The sequence below is a fragment of the Parasteatoda tepidariorum genome, chromosome 3 (genome assembly GCF_043381705.1).
Source record: "Parasteatoda tepidariorum isolate YZ-2023 chromosome 3, CAS_Ptep_4.0, whole genome shotgun sequence".
Lineage (NCBI taxonomy): Eukaryota > Metazoa > Arthropoda > Arachnida > Araneae > Theridiidae > Parasteatoda > Parasteatoda tepidariorum.
The window spans coordinates 4,650,649-4,670,801 of record NC_092206.1 but is presented as its reverse complement, the minus strand read 5'-3'; the positions used below and the strand labels follow the sequence as shown (position 1 = coordinate 4,670,801).

General features: G+C 33.5%; 1 protein-coding gene across 2 annotated transcripts; it reads right to left on the bottom strand.

The window, feature by feature from the left end:
* Positions 1 to 3,678: 3,678 nt before the first annotated feature.
* Positions 3,679 to 18,337, bottom strand: LOC107445158 (astacin-like metalloprotease toxin 5). Of its 2 annotated transcripts, none has more exons than XM_043056035.2 (6): positions 18,193 to 18,337; positions 15,648 to 15,715; positions 13,174 to 13,249; positions 9,254 to 9,368; positions 8,124 to 8,302; positions 3,679 to 5,093 (listed from the first exon to the last, which is right to left on the bottom strand). In XM_043056035.2, the coding sequence occupies exons 1-6, from the start codon at positions 18,254 to 18,256 to the stop codon at positions 4,876 to 4,878; spliced, it is 720 nt and encodes a 239-aa protein (XP_042911969.1). In that variant the 5' UTR covers positions 18,257 to 18,337; the 3' UTR covers positions 3,679 to 4,875. The 2 variants fall into 2 exon arrangements, with proteins under 2 accessions (XP_042911969.1, XP_071034327.1); XM_071178226.1 differs by lacking the exon at positions 13,174 to 13,249 and adding an exon at positions 10,964 to 11,039 and having other exon boundaries at positions 18,193 to 18,330.
* Between the last annotated feature and the right edge of the window lie 1,816 nt (positions 18,338 to 20,153).

The following is a 20,153-nucleotide window of genomic DNA, read 5'->3' as shown; positions in this document are numbered from 1 at the left end:
TATCAAAATTATGTAAATTAAACTGCTCTGGTTAACAATACTTTAATATTTTTTAAAAAGTTCAAGCTGCTAAGTACTTGGCATTATATTATTTGAAAAAAAGAGCAAGGTACTCATCACCGCCCATCACTCAACCATGACCAAAAATCCTATTTCTAGCGCTTTACTTTTTAACGGCCATGGTTAAAATGCCATGTAACTTTGATACTGGTCAGATAAAGTGGACTCCGCTTGAGCTAGCTCGTTTGAATCTTCTGCATGATAACCAATGAGAGAACTTTCAGTTGTGGCAGAATTTATATGCAAAGTATACATGCCAGTTGTTTTATACATTACCAGGATCTAACTCATTACCCTAGTTCTCTAATAAGCAGTGTGAAAGATAATTTAACCAGCTGTGCCACAAGAGCACCCTGGAGCAAGCTATTAATCCTTTTCAAAAATCAAATAAATTAAATTTCAATTTGAAATGTTAAAATTTTTAAAAGGAGTTTCACAGTCGTAAATAATTATATATCCCATGTTATCTATTTTGAGTCATAAATTCAAAGCTAAAATTTGAAATTATACACTGAAAGCTGTGATGTTAGAATAAAACATGTTTAAACATTACTTTTTCAAAAAAAATCATAACTAATTAAAAATTTATAAATCATTAGAAGATTGCCTTTTTCTTCCATGCTTACACCATATTTAAAATATAAATAAAGCATAATCTTATTTTTTTCTTCAGGTTTATATCAACTGTAAGTTTAGTAACAGTTTGAAATAATTATAATTAGATATCACTGTCAATTGTTTTCTAAAATAGCTAATGATTGAAAGTATACTTTTCATAATTATAATAAAAATTCGAAAACATTCTTCGTTGTTTTTTAAATTATTCAATCATTCTGTGAGAGAATTTCTGTGATAGCTCTCGAACGTAAACTAAGATAAACAAAAAAGCAAATTGGTATTTCAAATAAAAATGATTTCTTATTCATAGCAATCGCCACATTGAAAACCTCATACAAAATTATAATCAAACACTACAGAACAAATATAGGGCACTCTAAAAACATTCCTCTTAATATTATAATGATAAAACATAAATAATACAACTACAACAGAAATGTAAACAAAACTAGGGTTAGCTCTCTCGCTTAAACGTTTTTATAAGATTTGTAGCATTAATAATTCACTAATTAAATTGAAATGTATTAATAAAAAAGATGCCGTCGTTTCTTAGGAATAAATATAAAAATAAGATATAAGTATTAAACTTACCAAATTCAAGCATTTTTATAACATCAATAGAACATATTTGTAGACAAACTTCTTCCATCTGTGGCGTGGATGGGAGGCGATAGAAAACGTATTTCGTCATAAAATTTTTCACTGGTGTGCGCATGCGCCCGTTACATGATCGTACCGAAGAAAAAGAATTGAAGCGAATTTGAGAGGCACAGAAGTCTTTTCGTACCGCGCATTGACTGGCGTTTGCTTTGGTACCTTTAATTTCTTGTGGTGCCTCTCATTTTTAAAGGCACATTAGTTATGTGCCTCTTACGCGAGAAAATACACGGTACATTTAGCTTGTGCCTCTGAAATCAGAGGTACAGTTTTTAGAGTGTACTTCTCATTTAGTTCTCCTTATTGTGTCACGCAATCTGTATTCTGTAGTTTATATATTTTCTTCAAATACAGTTTATAATTATTTTTCAAGGAAATCGTTCATTTCGTTGTGATTAACATATTAACAAAATGGTTTCAGATAAAAGTATAATAATTATATAAACAAAACGGTCTGTCTTTCTTACGAAAAACACCGATTCTAAGAAGAAAAGATGACGAATTAGAAGCAAACTCTGAAATTCCCATTGTGTGAAATTTTTCGTACTTTTCTTTGAGGTTGATTTTCGAAGGCTCCGTCGTAATATCAAATTATGCTTTTTTTGCGAATAATATGCTGTTTTTTATAACTGCTGTAAGTTTGCAACTGTTACTCATAACTGTTAGGTCAAGGTTAGCCTATCTAAAGTCAGAGCTGTCTACGCTTATTTTGAAAATGGCGCAAAACGCCGATATGAAGAAAAGTTACAGTTTTGTAAAGCGTTTATGGTCGAATTTTTTAATATTTAAACATTTACTCCAATGCTGCATTGTCTGGGCTCTTAAAAATTTGCAGAAACTAAGAACAAGGTAGTGAATATGATAATTGTCATCTAGGTAGAAAAATGTCGCCAAATTGGCGATTTTTAAGCGAGTTTAATAACTTTTATAATATTATTTGTCTGTTTTAAAGCCCAAATAATTGTTCACTGCAAGATTATAAATACAGTTTAAAATCATCGCATTGCTTAGGCACTAAAACGTTAGGTTCTTTTTATTTTCCTTGGCGGCAGAGTTTCGAAAAACAGCGTTAAAGCAGCGATGTTAATCACTCGTGATTTTATGACTGACCACAGTTGGCCTGTCAAGTCAAATTATAGCCCACAACAACATTATAAAACATAATTTTCTGCAATTATATAATTATATATTTTAATTATGTAATACTTTTAAAAGAAATACTAAAGCATTGGTCTTAATAAAACTGATCGTAATAAAAAATCATAAGCTAAATAATATTTTTTGGCGTATAACAGTGAAATTAGTGGTTTTATGTGAATTAATTACGATTTATGAAACATATTTATAATTATTTTCGATATTGTCCCTTTTTTTACCCCCTAAACTGGCATATGATGCCTTATCTCTTCTATTTTTTCAGCTCCAATTAAAAATATTTAAAAATCAGTCCTATCTGAAAACTGTTGGAGATTAGCATAAAAAATGAACTAGGAAATTATTATGGAAATATTTTTGAGTATAGAAACTATAAAATAAGAAAATTAATCATTTAGGTAACAATGTCTAGAAAATGAATAGTTAGAAATATTTTTAAAATTAACTATCTTAGCTATTAATTTTTTCAAAAAAAAATCTTAGATTTAGTTCTCGTATTCAGTTTTGTAATCTTTTAAAAACTCCCTTTATTACACAATAACAGAAAAAAGCAAGGTATTTGCTTTAAAAATGTATTCACTATTTATCATCAAGCTTAATTTTTCTTAATTTTAATTGCACATTCTAAGCTTATATGGATTACTAATTAATTTAGATTTTATGACGTACTGCAGAGCATAAGCATGAAAGATACTTTTTTTTTCCGTCATGGCATAGTCTGGTCCCGAAATTGATTGATCGTCAAGACACACGGTTCCCAGTAGAAAACTGAAGTTAAGCATCCCTAACTGCAGTCAGTAAGAGGGTGAGTGACCACTTTAAGCAGCTTGCGTTGGGTCCGAGGGTGTGCGGTATGGGTTCTCGTGACATTATTCTACCTTAAGATGCTGGATTGGTTGTCGGACTACCAAAGCGGGAGTGCCATCCCCTCTGCAGAGGATCAAAATTGTGATGGCATGTCTTCGGATTATCCTCAAGGATGATTCCCAAACGTCGCCGATAGCCCATTGTACAGCTGTAGTTCGACATAAATAAAGTACCTACCTCATGGCATAGTAATTTATGATTTTTTTTTGTTTCAAAAATGTCTGTTTTCACTTTTTCTCAATTAACTGTTCCAGTAACTTTTCTTGTTAATAAATCTGTATTGAATAAAATGAATAGTCGTTTATACTTAAAACATTCTAATTGTCCAATACAAACCATTTATTATTTCTTAGACATTTTGAAAAAAAAAAACAAATATTAACAAACCAAAGAGTCAAAAAACTTTTGTACAACTTGGACAGAAAAATTTGTCATTACAAAGTATCTTTTGTATGTAGTACAGGGTGCCACAAATTTTTTTTAATAGTGAAATTTTTTTTATTGTAGAGTTCATTGAAACATGGTTAACCAATTAAAAATATTGCACTTTTTATTAAACATTTAAGAATTTTCTTCTTTTTTTATTAAATATGATACAGGGGAGAGGAGAGCACATGCAAACAAAGGGCACGTATAAACATAGTATTCCTTGCTCAGATAATATAAATTTCAAAATCCATAAAAATTTTCATTTGTTGGTAGCTCCAGTCTTTCTTTTCTGCAAATATTTCAGAGCAATGAACAATTCAATTTGTATAATGATGATTTCCTTAAATTAGCAGCTGTGGTATATAATTTAAATATACTTAAATCACTGACTTCTTCAAGTGAAAACTAGTTTAATTCAATAAGCTGAAATTAACTATTGTAGCATATTACTTAAACATTATGGATAAATGTATGAGACTTTCATCATCCTTATGGGGACAGTTCTGAATGGTTGAATATCGTAAAGTAAGAAAATATTGTATTAAAAATTTACGATGAGAGGGGGAGTTCCAATCTAGGCGGCCGAAGACTACCCGTGTAGTAAATGGTGACTAGTGCTAGTTAAATCTGTCGGGTCACAAATTCCTCCATGTTCTAATAACAAATTATATCTCTGGGGGTACTGAATTGGAGATGGATCATTCTCTGGTTTAGGTCATAATTGCAGTCTGTGAGTGAATGAATGAACGTATGAATGGGTCCACCCTTTAAACGGGTGTGACGTATGGGTGTGATAGAAGCCAATTTCTTGGCCATAGATGGCACCACTGGTAAAAAAAACAACCTCACCTTGTGGCTTAAAGACCTATGATTTCGACAACATTAAAAATTAACGGACATTTTCGTTGCGAAAAATTAACTATATTTTTTTAAAAAAGATAAAGAAATAAAAAATTGTTTGCATGTGCCTCCTTTCCCCCACACATATTAAATGAAACCGTGTGAAAATCATTATTCAAATATGAAGCTATTTTTTAATTAGCTTAGTAACTTATTTTGTAGAAGCAGAAATGTCTTTGTAACTTCAGTTCAGCATTTATACATTTTATTAACTCTTTCGATGTCTTTTTTACTCAATCCTTCTTCTGTTTTTTCGGGCAGTTTCTGTCCATTTCTGGCCTCAATTGTAATCGATTTTCCATCTTTTGAGAATGCGTAATTGCCATACATCATCACTGAATCGTAATCGAATTCCGACAGTAGAAGATTCTGTTCAGGATTCATCAGGAGAAATTGAGATTTCATACCTGATAATTAATAATTTATAATTAATTATGTAACTACGGTATATTAGTTATAATCTAATGTCGCTTCACTACACGCCGATGCGTAGAGTACTCCGTTATCACCACCCTTACCACACAATTTTAAAACCCTTATCCAATGGGATGTAAAAGAGAAAAACACTACAGAACAACTCGAAAATAATATTTACGTTAAAAAAAATAGTAAAGCATGCACATTAATAATTATGCCAGAAATAAAGCAAAACAATTATCACTATTGAGGATCTATCTACTTCAATCACAATTGGAAGGAGCCGTAGTGGCTTAAGGCAGCGGTTCTTAACCTATGGGTCGCGACCCAAAATTGGGTCGCGAAGCATATTTCTTGGGTCGCGATGAGTCGAACCAAAAAAGTTAGCAATACACCAAATAATAAGTAATACCAACACCTCAGAAGTCATTGTGGCTTACTCAGCCTAACTTTGACTTTTTTTTGGGTCGCGACATGTACATATTTCTCAAATTTGGGTCGCGGCTTAAAAAGGTTAAGAACCACTGACTTAAGGGATAGAGCATTAGCCTCTCCAGGTGAGCGGCTCTGAGGTGAGCCAGGTTCGATTCCCAGCGAGGTGTAGTTGATACGAACTCCGCCCCGACCACAGTGGTAGACGGATAATCGGTTAGAGTTCCCTTGCCGTCGGGCTTATCTTGGGAAGTTTTCGTGGTTTTCCTCTCCACGTAGCGCAAAACAGGTTAGTTCTAACAAAAGTCATATACGACGGTTTCTACTAATGCTAAATCCAAGAGTTGCCTTGTCTTTTGGGTTAGGTTCAAATTTACAAGGCTACGGGCATTGATAGTCGTAAACTCATAATCGCGGGTCGGGTTATAAAATAAAATAAAATCATGATTAAGGAATGCGTAATTAAAAAAAAACACACTAACATGTTCAATTGTCCGACACTGAGAGTGGGTTATTATAATATCGTCAACATGGAGGATGAGAGCTAGAAACACTTTCAAGTTTCACTATTTACTCAAACTAATTTCGATGTTTTTAAGGGGAGTCGATAAGGGGAATATATGTCAACAGAATGGGTAAATCGAAAAAAGTCAGTATATCAAGTTAAAACTGATTATCTTAACTTCGATGTACCCTTTTCTAAAACACTACTTTATCGCTTTAAAATTTTCTGGGGATATTTGAGATTCTATCTGTTGTATGCGGTGATTATGTTTTAGCATAAACAGGAATACTTTTTGAGCTATGAAAGAGTTTTGATGAAACTTTTTTAAAAGATTCCAGTTACGAATTTTTCTAAGACATATCTGTCAAAGATAAGCATTAACAGTGTACGCATGTATATGTAAATATTCTCTGGAAAAAAAACTGAGGCAATATCTTGTTTAGATGCTGAGAAAAAGTACATCTAAAAAGGTCAGTTTTAGCTTTTTTGGTATATGTTCAACCGACTCCCCTGAAACCTCTGCTTATTGCTGGTACAATAAGTGGACCATAATGGGTTCATCATGCTAAGCGCCGTAAGCAAAAGGTTAATATAGTCTTTCTCAATAGTCATTAGTCACATTTAGACATAGTTTTTGTTTTTCTTATCTTTAAACATTAATGCCACCTTTATTTTGCATACTCCTTTGCCTTGCTTTAAAAAATGCTTATTAAATACATTCATTATTTATCACCCTGCATAAATTACTCATATAAAAACATCACTATATTCAGTGCTTATCAGTACAATAGTGAGAAAATCAAAAATAATTTAGTGACCACCGTCTGTGCACAAGCTTGCTTATTACCTAAATTTATTTTGTCGTATCATTTCAATTATAGTGATCCAGGACGCACTACCTACATCGTTTATGTTACCTAACTACCTAGATCGTTTAAGTTACCTAACATATTAAATTCCATCTTAAAACAATGTATCGTATTTGTAACTGTATCTTGTAATTTTTAAATAAAAGTGTCAATTCTTCGTTACCAAGAAGGAAAGGGGCTGCTACAATAGGGAACTTGCACTCCAAGAAGAAGAAGACAACCGATACCCACCCATGTGACCTATGGCGTCAGCACTAGCTAATCCTTATCAGCAGCATGGAGTATTTAAGTTGAGCTAAGTTTCTCTACATAACTTAAAATTATAATTAAAGTTAATTAAATGCACAGCCACATCGAATTTGTTTGTTGAAATATAATTCTTTCTAGTCTACTTCTTTTACTTACTTAACTTTGATTTATTATCTGTTTATGTATTTTATTGTAAACGCGGTATATTTTTCTTGTGTGTACCTGGCAACTTCGACGCATAAAAAATCTGCTTATGCCCTACATTGCTTCGCTCTTGTCCTTGTGTAAATATATAGAGGTAAAATTGAAATCTTTGTGATAGATTTTTTTTTGTGAAAGAATATAGGTTGTGCTACTTAAGAGAATTGGTACTTAGAAGCCCGGTTATACCGGTGGGAGGCGAGAGAGTGCACAGGGAGTCTTCCCCCTTTTGTAAATTTGTAAATAGTGTAAATATTCTTTCTTTATCTTTATCTTCAATTTGTTCCCTATATTATGTATCAACTTGCGACTTATTTTTATGTATGACTCAGACTTGATTTTATCAATTATTGTTCATTCTGAGATTTAACTTAATGTTAACGCAGCACCTCCCTTCCCTTCCACCACATATTATCCAATTTAGATGAAAGAGCAGATATCCATACATGGATAGGTACTCTGAAAAAAGTTGATTAGTTAGTTAGTTAGTTAGAATTGGTACTTAAAACGCTTGGCGTACTCGAAATAGAATGGGAGGAACAGTTGCTGACGTAAACAAATATCACGTTTCAACAACCAATCAGGATCGAGATACCCAAACTACGTCACTTGCAGATATCCCATTGCTTACAGCAAATGTTATTTTGTTATTGCTTATTATTTACCGATGTGTGTGTCCATAGAAGGATTATGGAAATTAATAATCCTATTTGTATTCGGAAGTGAATAAGGAGTATTGCTGGATAATGTACGTTTCTTATTACCTTCTTGAATGTTGTCCCAGTAAATAATGAGGTATTTGTCACGATCTGATCTACTGTGCTCATGCCAGAACCCAATCGTGTGACCGAGCTCGTGAACTACGACAGCTTTATGGACACAACCTTCACCGAGGGACACAGGTTGCTCGCCGTCACCATTCATCCCGACATGTGCAAAGCAACTGAAAATAAGAGTATTGGTTGTGAAGTCAAGAATGAACACTATCTGCATAATTACTTTAATGATTGTTTATTATTGGATTAGGAAAATTCTTACCCTCAATAAATGCAACATTAACGGATGTTTGAGTAAATCGGATAAAAATTACCAATTCCCTCTTGGTCAGTCAGAAATTTAATGTCATCGATTGTAGATGGTGAAAAATATACTTTATCAAATATTTTAACGATACAGTGAAACCTCTCGGGAGTGACTACTCAATTTTCCACAGTAAAATGGTTGTTAATCGAGATTGTTCACTCGTAAGGTTTACTTCCACTGACTTCAAAATGTTATCGAAGATACTACATGATTTTTCACTAGTGATTTTAATTTTATTCGGTGCCAGTTCCATGGAGCAGTAATGCAGATTCTGTTGGCACCATGAAAACCGGTAACTGAGAGAGGTTCTCTTCTAAAGGCTTTCTTCAACATGAAGTCTATGGGGAAAGTCCCAAAAGTGGTCGTAAATAAAGGTGGTCTTTCTGGAGGCTTGACTATATGATCAAATTTAGTTATTTTTTGATCCATAACTTATTTTGTGACTTAGAAAAATCGAAAAATACATTTTTACGAATTTAATTCCAAAAAAGAACTACATTAGTTCAAAAGAATATGGTAAAATATTTATTGAATAGGAGATAATTAATAAATAAGTAAAAATAACAGTGAACAAGACGGTCATGAAAATGAAATCCACTTAATAAACTGCATAACTTGCTAAATATATTGTATAAACTACATTAGAAAATACTGCTCTTGATTCATACTAATAATGTTAACATTTAAGAAGTTATGTTGAAAAAAAAAAGAAAGCTAAATTCTTTTGGGTTTATGGTGAAATTTTAGAATTATCCCTAAAACAGTCCTAGAGCAACAGTTGGGACGAAATCGGCTGAAAATACATACATACCCTCTTCCAGGAAATATTCTGATGTAATTAGCTTCGGTTGTTCTTGGAACGAATCTCAAGCAAGAGTTGAGTTGGTAGTCATCAAAAGCATCATAAATAATTGATACGCTGGGCACTGAAATATTAAATTAATAAATAACATGCATCATTACAAGGGAGTTGTGAATATTGTGTTAAAAATATAGCTGTAATTTTTAAAATTGTAAAAAAAGTAGTTGTTTCAATGTTGTCAAAAACTGGAGATCAAATTATATTAAGACAATTTAAACATCAAAACTGTAAGTAGATGCTTTTTTATTTAAAGATTTAGCGATAGGAAACCTTTAATGAATAATTTAAGCTGTTATTTGCTTTTAAACCCACATCAAAACAGAGCTTTACAGTCAAATGTTATATTTTTGTGTGGAGAAAAGACTTAATGAATTTTAATCTATAAAAAATATCTTTCACCGGTTCAATGATTGGAAATCTGCGTCTGATTAAAGTAAATCAATATACTATTTTGGAGTAAACAGGGAGCTGTTAAAATTCCAAAATACATACTAGGCCTAGTTAAGCGCCATTGCCCGGTATATATTTGGCCGGTAAGCCCTACACCAACGTTTTATAAGGTCAAAAGTTACTGCCCGAGCCTCGATGGCTCAGGGGATAGAGCGTTCACCTTTCAATGCTGTGAAACGGGTTCGAATGCCAGCGATGGCTGCTCAATACGAAACCACATCTGGCTTGCACAGACCGCAGTGCTGACGTGGAATATCCTCAGTGGTAGACTGATCATGGGTTAGAGTCCCTTCGCCGTCAGGCTAACCGTGGTTTTCCTCTCCATGTAAACGCAAAAGCGGGTTAGTTCCATCAAAAAGTCCTCCACGAAGGCAAATTTCTCCCAATACTTGATCCAGGAGTTCCCTTGTCTTCTGGATTAGGTTTAAAGTTACAATGCTACGGAGTTGAACATCGGTAGTCGTAAACCTAAAAATTGGGTCGGCTGTTCAACGACGCTTATGAAGAGTCACTGCCCAATATGCATTTAACCGGTACTCCGGATACTGACCTAGTCTATCCTCAACAGATATTAAAATATCGAATAAATATAATAATATCATCGAATAAATTAATGTCATATCAGATATGGCAAATATTACACCAAAGCGATTATGTGATTGTTGACATTCACCGGTAAACGTCGACATTCTCTTGGTTTCGGTCATTCCCGGTACAAAAAGAGGAAAGGCAGTGGTATGGAGGCATACTATAGTTTGTCTAAAGTAAGAACTCTCCTAGCCATTCGTCTGGACCCATGGCGGTGACTATGGTAACGAGGTATAACTACTTCAAGTAGGGGTGTGGGGTCATTGCTTAGGACTGGTTTTGATTGGGGTCAGTGAGAGAAGGGGAAGCCTTAGACTGAAGAGAAGCTACCCTCCCTGAAATGCACTATTCTTGCTTCCATAGCAGCAGACTGCCTCAGACTTTGTGGCTGGGGGAGTTCTTACCGTGGACAAACTATAGTTTAATCACTGTTCACGTCACCTGACCTACTTTACGTTTTTACCATGGATGTTTGAAGATAGATCCCTGAAATGGGCGAGGTATTGGTCATGGTTGGGGGACGTGTAATGTAAATACGGGCACAGGTAATTCGTTTTGGTAATTTCGATTACTCGCTATTCATAGTTAGAAACTCTTAAATTTAACTAGAATCTGCCTTACTTAAGTATTCATCAATCACATATGGAACTTTCTTGTTTGTCCATCGTTTTTTCTCAGATGGAATGGCACTTCGATCCTAAAAAGAGTAAAAAAGTTGGCATTTAGAAAGTATTAGGATTTTCTAATCTTTTAAATGATTTTAGGTTTTTAAAAAAAATAACGAAATATTTATTCTATGCTTTTTAAGTGTANTTTTGATTTAACGAGGCGGTTTCTATTTAGATAATGAATTTTTATAAAAGTTCTTTGCGACAGAATAAATGTATTGCTGTTTTATATTAACTGTGTCATTTCGGAATCCATTCTTTACATAGTTGTTCATTTACTTTAGGGAACGCGTTTTTCCTTTTGTTTTTTTATCAGAATTTTTGCAAGTTGCAATCGCGAAAACTAGCATTTCGATAATAGTTTTAAATTTTTGTAAATTCACTGCTAAAACTGAGGAAAGTCATTATAGAAAATAACAAATGTCTTAGAATATGTCACAGAAAAAAATGCTCCAATATTAGTTACAGCTAGCAAGGTCGAACTCTCCGTTCTTGAAGTAAAAGTGCGAGCTTTGCGCCAAAGCGACGTCACTAGAGAAAATCGGAGGATTGGCGCGGCGAGAGTTTCTTCAAAGGAGTGAACCAGCCCTTCTATTCTCTTTAGCCCTGACTTCAAATAGGGGGTGTGGGGTCATTGCTTAGGACTGGTTTTGATTGGGGTCAGTGAGAGAAGGGGAAGCCTTAGACCAGTGTTTCCCAACCTTTTTTGTACCATGCCCCACTTAAGCCTTTCTAAAATTCTTATGCCCCCCTATGTAACATATACATAATTTTTGATATTAAAAAGTCGAATTGTTCACTTAAGGTTAAGAAACTTAGGAAATTGTTAGTGGAACAAAGTAAGTAAATTTTCAGAACATATAATGAAAAATTAAATTCGAAATAATTTTAATAAAGATTTTTCTATAATAATTTAATATTTTAATTTAGTGAGATTCTTGCCCTTGATGCCTGCTGCATGTAGATTTTATCTTAGGTTCCAATTTGGTTGGCTGCAGTCTCAAGTCTCCCCGTTGTGTTATATCCAGACGATTTCTTTTTTTTACCAATAAAATCATTTACAGCACTAAATCCACATTCAGCTAAATATGAAGATGGAATCGGTAACACTAGTTTTCTTGCGCATTTGATTGAATTTTGGTATTTATTTTCTGTTTCCTCACGAAGCCATGCCACCACTCCTTTCATATTAAATAAAGTTTTAACTGACTCATTATTTTGCATTTCTGCAAGTTCTTCTTGATATATTTGATATATCAGACAAATCCACTAACATGGACTGCAGCATCCATGTTGGAAAATAAATTTGTTTTAAATCAGAATATCTTTCTTTTAAATCAGCCGATAGAATTTTCAGATGATAGATAATAACAAGTAAAGTGGTATCATTTACTTCACATTTTTTGAGACAATGAAACTGTTCAAAGTTTTTGTTGTTAATATATTTCTGACATAACTCAATAAGGGTAATGAAGCCAAAGTAGGGTAATGAAGCCTTTGCTTTTGCATCAACAAGAGTTTTATTGGTTCCTTGAAGTTTCTTATTTAATATATTCAGTTTCTCAAAGATATTGGCTAAATAACTCACAAATGGTTTACCATCGACTGTAAACAGATACTTCATTTCAGGTTTGTCGCTTAAAAAATCCCTCAGTCACATAATATTTATTGACCGCAATTATTTAAGAATTTGCTTTTTTCTTTCGATTTTGTCACCGAAATCTCGCATTGCATTTAAATGGCCCAGAGCAAAAGGTTTAAACTCATGTCAAGTCCATTTTTGAATTGCCCCTCCCTTTTCAATCAAATTGCCCCCCGGTGGGGCGTGGGCCCCACGTTGGGAAACACTGCCTTAGACTGAAGAGAAGCTACTCTCCCTGAAATGCACTATTCTTGTTTCCATAGCAGCAGACTGCCTCAGACTTTGTGGCTGGGGGAGTTCTTACCGTGGACAAACTATAATTTAATCACTGTTCACGTCACCTGACCTACTTTACGTTCTTACCATGGATGTTTGAAGATAGATCCCTGAAATGGGCAAGGTATTGGTCATGGTTGGGGGACGTGTAATGTAAATTCGGGCACAAGTAATTCGTTTTGGTAATTTCGATTACTCGCTATTCATAGTTAGAAACTCTTAAGTTTAACTAGAATCTGCCTTACTTAAGGATTCATCAATCACATATGGAACTTTCTTGTTTGTCCATCGTTTTTTCTCAGATGGAATGGCACTTCGATCCTAAAAAGAGTAAAAAAGTTCGCATTTAGAAAGTATTAGGATTTTCTAATCTTTTAAATGATTTTAGGTTTTTAAAAAAAATAACGAAATATTTATTCTATGCTTTTTAAGTGTATTTTAATGAAGGAAATCATTTTATTTTGTCCACAACTAAAACGTCACACCTAAACCGAAACGTCACACCTAAACACCGTCACACCTAAAACGTCACACCTAGAAGCGAGTCACACCTAAACCGAAAACATGACGAAATCGCAGTGTCGATCAAAGAAGTCGACACACAGGCGCCAATGGCGACTGTCAGACTAAGAATTTCAAGAGGTGAGCTTCAAAGAAGAAAAAGATAACAATTTCAAAAATGAAATTCAATGACCGGTTGTCACACTTAGTTTTTAAAATTATATATTAAGAGCAATAATTACAGAATAACCTATGTAACATTTTTGATTCATTTTAAAACAAAGGGGATGATGGTCTTCAAATTGCACTTTAAAATTATAATGAAATTTGATGCACAGGTACCTAAACCTGTTGAACTATATTCTGCGGAGTTTCAGATCGGCGAATTTAAGTTGCTGTGGTTAGGGGAAATGAGAGGTGGGTTATTGTGTGAGAGTTAAAAGATAATTTAATCTAATATAAAGTTGCAAAGATTAAAGAAGTTTTTCATTAAATAATGCCTAAATACTTGATAGGTAAAAATGTTATTTTTTTAAATAATTTTCTGAGATGCAGCAAAATTAGGCCTGTGGTATTTTAAAAAATCTCAATAAAACCGTTGCTTAGCAACAGTAGCAAAAGATTTTGAAAGAATAATGCCTAGTTTTTCGTAATCGCCTTCTACGAAGAGAAATATCGCATAACTTTTCCTGAACACCGCAAAATGTTTCTTTTTTTATATAACTTTTCTGAAATATAAGAGAACTTAACTGACCAGGACACTCGGTTAATGAAATTTTGAAATTGGAGAAAAGGAATGGATCTGAAAAGATCCAAATTGAACGTACGAAATGTCCAATGCATTATAACTGTTTAATTTTGTGCTATTTACACCAAATCAAGCATTAAATTTGAAGTAATTCAATCAAATTTTTTTACAAATTTTTAATTCATGCGTTATTAGTTAAAAGACATACATCCAACACGGTGCCCAATTCTCCTCATACTGTGAACTCAGGGCTTATTAAAGTAAGTGTGTGAATAATTATTCTTTATATTGGATATTTGCCATAAAAATAATGATAGTTATTGAACATTTGTGAGAAAAACTAGCGTTACGTTACCTGCAATCCGTTGTATGTTTTGCTGTAAAAAGGTCAAATAAATTTTTATAAGGTACCATTGCTACTGAGGCATTATTTAATGGTCACCTATTAGTGTAGGTAGGTAATTTCGTGAATATATTTTTATCGACATGCATTTTATATTTTATTTTATGATCGCATTCGAACAGCCGACCCAATTTTGGGTCTACTAATGTTCAACTCTGAAGCCTTGAAATTTTAAATCCAATCAAAGAAGACTCCTGGATCAAGTATTGAGTGAAATCTGCCTTTGTGGTGGCCTTCTTGATGCAACTAACCCGCATTTGCGCTACATGGAGAGGAAAACCACGAGAACCTCCCACGGTTAGCCTGGCGACAAGGGGGCTTTAACCCATGATCCGCCAACCACTAAGGATATTTTATGCAGGCAGCCACTGTAGTCGATGCGAGCCGAGTGTGGAATTCGTATAGACCAGCCATCGCTGGGATTCGAGCACGGCTCACCTCATCGAATGCTCCCTCCCCCGAGCCACGTCGACATGTATTGACAAATCTTTACCACGTTTTGTTAGTGTAAATACACCCTTGTGTAAATTAATTGAAACAAACTTTTTTTTTCGTGTTTTTTAAAGAATATATTTTGGGGTTGTTTCGGTTACAATGGGGTTGGACCTTTGCAGCCTATTGACGGTATGATNGCGCTACATGGAGAGGAAGATCACGAGAACCTCCCACGGTTAGCCTGGCGGCAAGGGGGCTTTAACCCATGATCCGCCAACCGCTAAGGATATTTTATTCAACCACTGTAGTCGATGCGAGCCGGGTGTGGAATTAGTATAGACCAGCCATCGCTGGGATTCGAGCACGGCTCACCTCATCGAATGCTCCCTCCCCCGAGCCACGTCGACATGTATTGACAAACCTTTTCCACGTTTTGTTAGTGCAAATAAGTTAATAAACTAGAAACATTTTGTAAGAACATGCTTGAAATATACTCTAAAGACGAATGCATAAAAATAGTTTACCATATTTATTGAAAGAAAAAAATCCTACGACGTGTCTTAAACAATGACATAGAATTGATCAGCAGGTGTATTTTTGTTAAATTAAAAGAGGAAGAAAAAATAGTTTACTTGGGGATCGATGCCCAGTATGTCACCTTCGAAAAGGTCTGGATTGTACATGGCTTTACGGATCTTTTCTGAAACAAAACAAAGAATATATATCATTATACATATTATATAAAACGCTGATTCTCCCTCTTTTTCTTCGCCGCAGCACACTTTTAGCGATTTCGAAATTTGATGGCCCATGCAATAAAAAACTCTAAAAGTTGTTTCGTTACCTATAATACACTGTTTAAAATAGTTTACTTTAATAATATTGAATGTAAAATAAAATAAAATGTACTACATAAACAGTGCGTTAATTAAGGAATTAAATACAAGTTAAAAATACTTTAAAAGAGAAATTTAAGCTTCATGTTTTTTAATAATTCATTTATATTTAGTCGTAAAAATGTTTTTTTTTGTTAGTTATTAATTGTTATCTTGTTTTTTTAATTGTTAGTTTTTTTTAACTTTAATAGTTATTTTTTGTTACATTCCTTGTTAACTTGTTTTTTTTTTGCTAACAATTAATTGTTAGCTTGTTTTTTTTTGTTAGTAATCCTTTGTTAATTTCCTTTTATAACTATTAATTGCATAGCTTATTTTAATTGTTAGCTTTTATTTCCTTTTGTAAGTTAATATTTAGCTTGTTTACTTTTGTTAATTAAAAATTACAATAATCATTAAATTTCCTACTTTTTTAACATTTTAACAGGGCGGCCACCCACCTGGAAAACCATGAAAACCTGGAATTATCAGGGAATTTTTTTATACTGGAAAAAACCTGGAAATATCAGGGAAATTTGGATAAAAACCTGGAAAAATCAGGGAATTTTAAAGAAAAGCTGGAAATTTTTTCTATGATCATTTTTTTAATTTCATCAATTTAAATTATATACTAATTTTCTTAATTTAAATTATTTCCTCCATTATACCCACTTTTTTTAAACAGAAATGTATCACCAAACAGTTGAAATATCATCAACTTNAAAGAGTCGTTGAATAGAACTAGTGATCCTTCTACGACTGCTGATTCTTCTACAACTAACGTCGCAGGTTGCGAAGTTTAACTTCTTCCGTGCGGAGGGACTCCACGCTTTATTATTTTTTTTTTGCTTCTTTTTTTACATTTTGCGAATTTGGGAGAAACGTGAGGACTTGGAGCTGTTGTGTGCCTCAATACTGAAATTTAGAAATGTGAATTCATAGGAAACTATAATATTTAGTGGTTGAGGTTTAGTGGTTAAGAATGAGGAGGTTTATGAGCGTTAGCGAACGCTTAAGTCCAACGTTCAACGAACAGTTACAAGGGTCAAAATAAAGAGCAAATCACGATCACGTAGGGAGCCGAATTGCGAAATCAAGTGAAATAACAGAGTAAAGTAGGAATACAATGTAAAATTTAGATATAAGTTGTAGTTACACGCTCAGAATAATCCGGGCACTTAATATCCTGGGCTATCTTGAAAACTGGGAAAAATTCAAGTAAAAATCACTAATTTTAAACAAATTACAATTTCGAAAAAAAGAAAAAAAGCTAGCACCAATTTAACAAATAAAAATCGCTCATTTAGCATGCCAAACTACGCAACTTCTTTTTCAACTGATAGCAAATGTGCTCGCATCGTATTTTTTAAACAGAAATGTAACTGTCAATAATTCTAGAAATAATCGTCGAATGTTTTTCTTTATTCTGTTGTACTTTCTGCATTTTTTTCTTTATCCCATTGTATTTTCAAATTTTTTTTAATATAGTTTTTAAGTATTAAAAATTTTAAGTATAGTGAAAAAAAGTGAAAAAAAATTATCTCGAATAGAGCACTTAAAATTCCAATAACATTAAAACAAATCAGAATTTTGAAAAAAACAATCATTCTAAGTTCGTTAACAGATGTCAACACGTCAAGTTTCGACTCAGTAGTTGCATTTATGTTGTCTGTAAAGCGAACCGCATGACATTTTTTGCTACAAGCTTAACAATTAATAATTGCTGAACTAATTATCGAATGTAAATATCTTTCATTTCATCATACTCCTTGTATAATTTTCGAGACATCTTCGAAATGTTAAGTTTAATACTTATTCTGTGTAAGAATGCAAGATGTAATCTTAAGTTGAACAACCAAAATAGCGGCAACAGCGGTGTCCACCATGGTTTTATATAGACTATTAGTTAAACCGTGAGAAGTAATTTAAAGATGAATTTATTAGTTTGATTTATATTACAAAACATTTTAACATCGAAGTATACTTTATCATTTTACCGTAATATTTTGAACTATATTATGACCGTTTATTTTATTTAAAAATCTTCTACTGTTGTTTTGTAGTCACGTATTAAACAGTAAAACAACACAAAAATTAAACAAAAAAGGGGGGGTCGATACACTATAATTTATATAAAAAGAAATAGTGTTTAAAAACAAGTGTCCTGTCTTTTGTTCGGCTGAACACAATCCTGATTGCTTATTTCTATCATCATTTTTAAAACATTTATAGTGGTATTCAATCCAGATTATTATTTATTTAAAATTATGACATTTAAAAGCAGTTTATTCAACGAACTCACCTGCATTATGACTAAGACCAGAAGATATTAAAACTGTCAAAAAGCATATTATTTTAAGTACCATGATTGTTTGTAATAGAACTTAACCTGATTGAACGAAAACGACCTCCAACTGTTTCACCTGGACGAACGATAGATTATTTGAAAAGATGAGAAACAAAACATCTGTTTATCTTTTTAAAAATATTTTAACGTCATAAAAAATATAATTCATAAAAGTTTTGTTCAGTGAAGCTTTGAAGTTATCTATGTTAAGGTTTTTTGGAAAACGAATTATAAAAGTGGAAAATAAAGTGTGTTATAAGGCAGCGGTTCCCAAATGGCGTTTCGTAGAACCCTAAGGTTCCGTAATAGAGCCACAGGGTTTCCGCGAGTAAGAGCTTCTTTTAATCAGTTAAATCCCGAGAAATGTAATTAAATTTGTATTCGATTCGCATTATTTATTTATTATTTGCGTAATTTTTATTAAATTATTCAATTAAAATGCTCGTAAAGGAAGAAAAGCAAATTTTAAAAAACAATCATATAACGATATATTGAATGGACATTTAAAAAGACGCATTTATAAAATAGTGCATTAGTATTTTACATAAAATAAAACTCACCGAATTCCACAATGAAGAAACATGTATCTCTAATTATTATCTTCCTTTTTTTGTTTTTGTTTCAATGGAGACCACATTTTAGTTCATGTATGTTCAGTATATATGTTACCGTGAATGATCTAAATCAAGAAAATGTCAACATTCACCACTGAATGTCAACAATCGCATAGTGAATGTCCCAAAATATTTGTTATATCCAATTTTATATTAATTTATTCATTGATATTACTATATTTATTGACTGGGTGGCGTCTGCCTTCTGAGCCCAAGTCTGTGGGTTCGATCCCCGGCACAGACACCGGATTTTCTGGATGCAGAAAATCCTCAGCGGCCATGTCATATGATTATGCGGCATGTAAAAGATCCCTGGAGTGCCTTATTGGCTCTTGGCATTTCCGGCAAAATTTAATTCCTAGTGCACTTTAGCATCCAAATAGAAACTCGGTGCTGCCATCTAGTGTGGTAGAAACTAGACGTCCAAATTAACATGACCAACGGTATCTCACTCATTGTGGTGGTCCTGAAAGAGTGGATACCACCTCTGAAGAACTCACTAGGTCTGCTCATCGGCAAGACTGATTGTGCAGCTCATTGGGAAAAAAAACTATATTTATTCGATATTTTAATATCTGCCGAAGACAGATTAAGAGTAACATCAGTCTTAGGAGTACCAGGCAAATGTATACCTGACAGTGGGACTGAACCTTAAAAAAACCTCAGTATAGGGCATACCAGGCAAATGTATACCGTGTAGTGGCACTTAACCATATATATTTCGGACATTTACCAAAACGACTCTGTGATTGTCAACATTCATAGGTAGATGTCAACAACCACCAGTTTCAGTCATTCACTGTAACATAATACACACACTGAAATCAAATTAGAAGACTAGCAGCTCTCGAAAGTCTCGGGGTTCATCCAAAAGAGGGTCTATCATTTACGGTTCCATGTTCGAAAGAATTTGGGAACCACTGTTATAGAGTATAAAATGTTTATATTATTTTAGATATTTTATTTTCAAAATCAAAGTACATCAAAAAGTGTTTATAGATAGAGTTAAAAAAAAATAGTGCGTGGAGTCCCTCCACGTGGAAGAGGTTAAACTTCGCAACCTGCAACGTTAATAGTAGAAGAATCAGCAGTCGTAGAAGGATCACTAGTTCTATTCAACGACTCTTTTTCCTGCTCCGCTCGCTTCCGTGCTCTGTAATCACGGTAATATTGTGCATTTTTCCCTCGTGGACCTCTTGAACCAGTGGAAGTGCTTGTGGTTGCCTCATCGTCTCGCCCTGGAAAATGTATTTGTATTAATAATGTATGTGAATGCGTCATAATGTAATTTCAAAAGAGAAA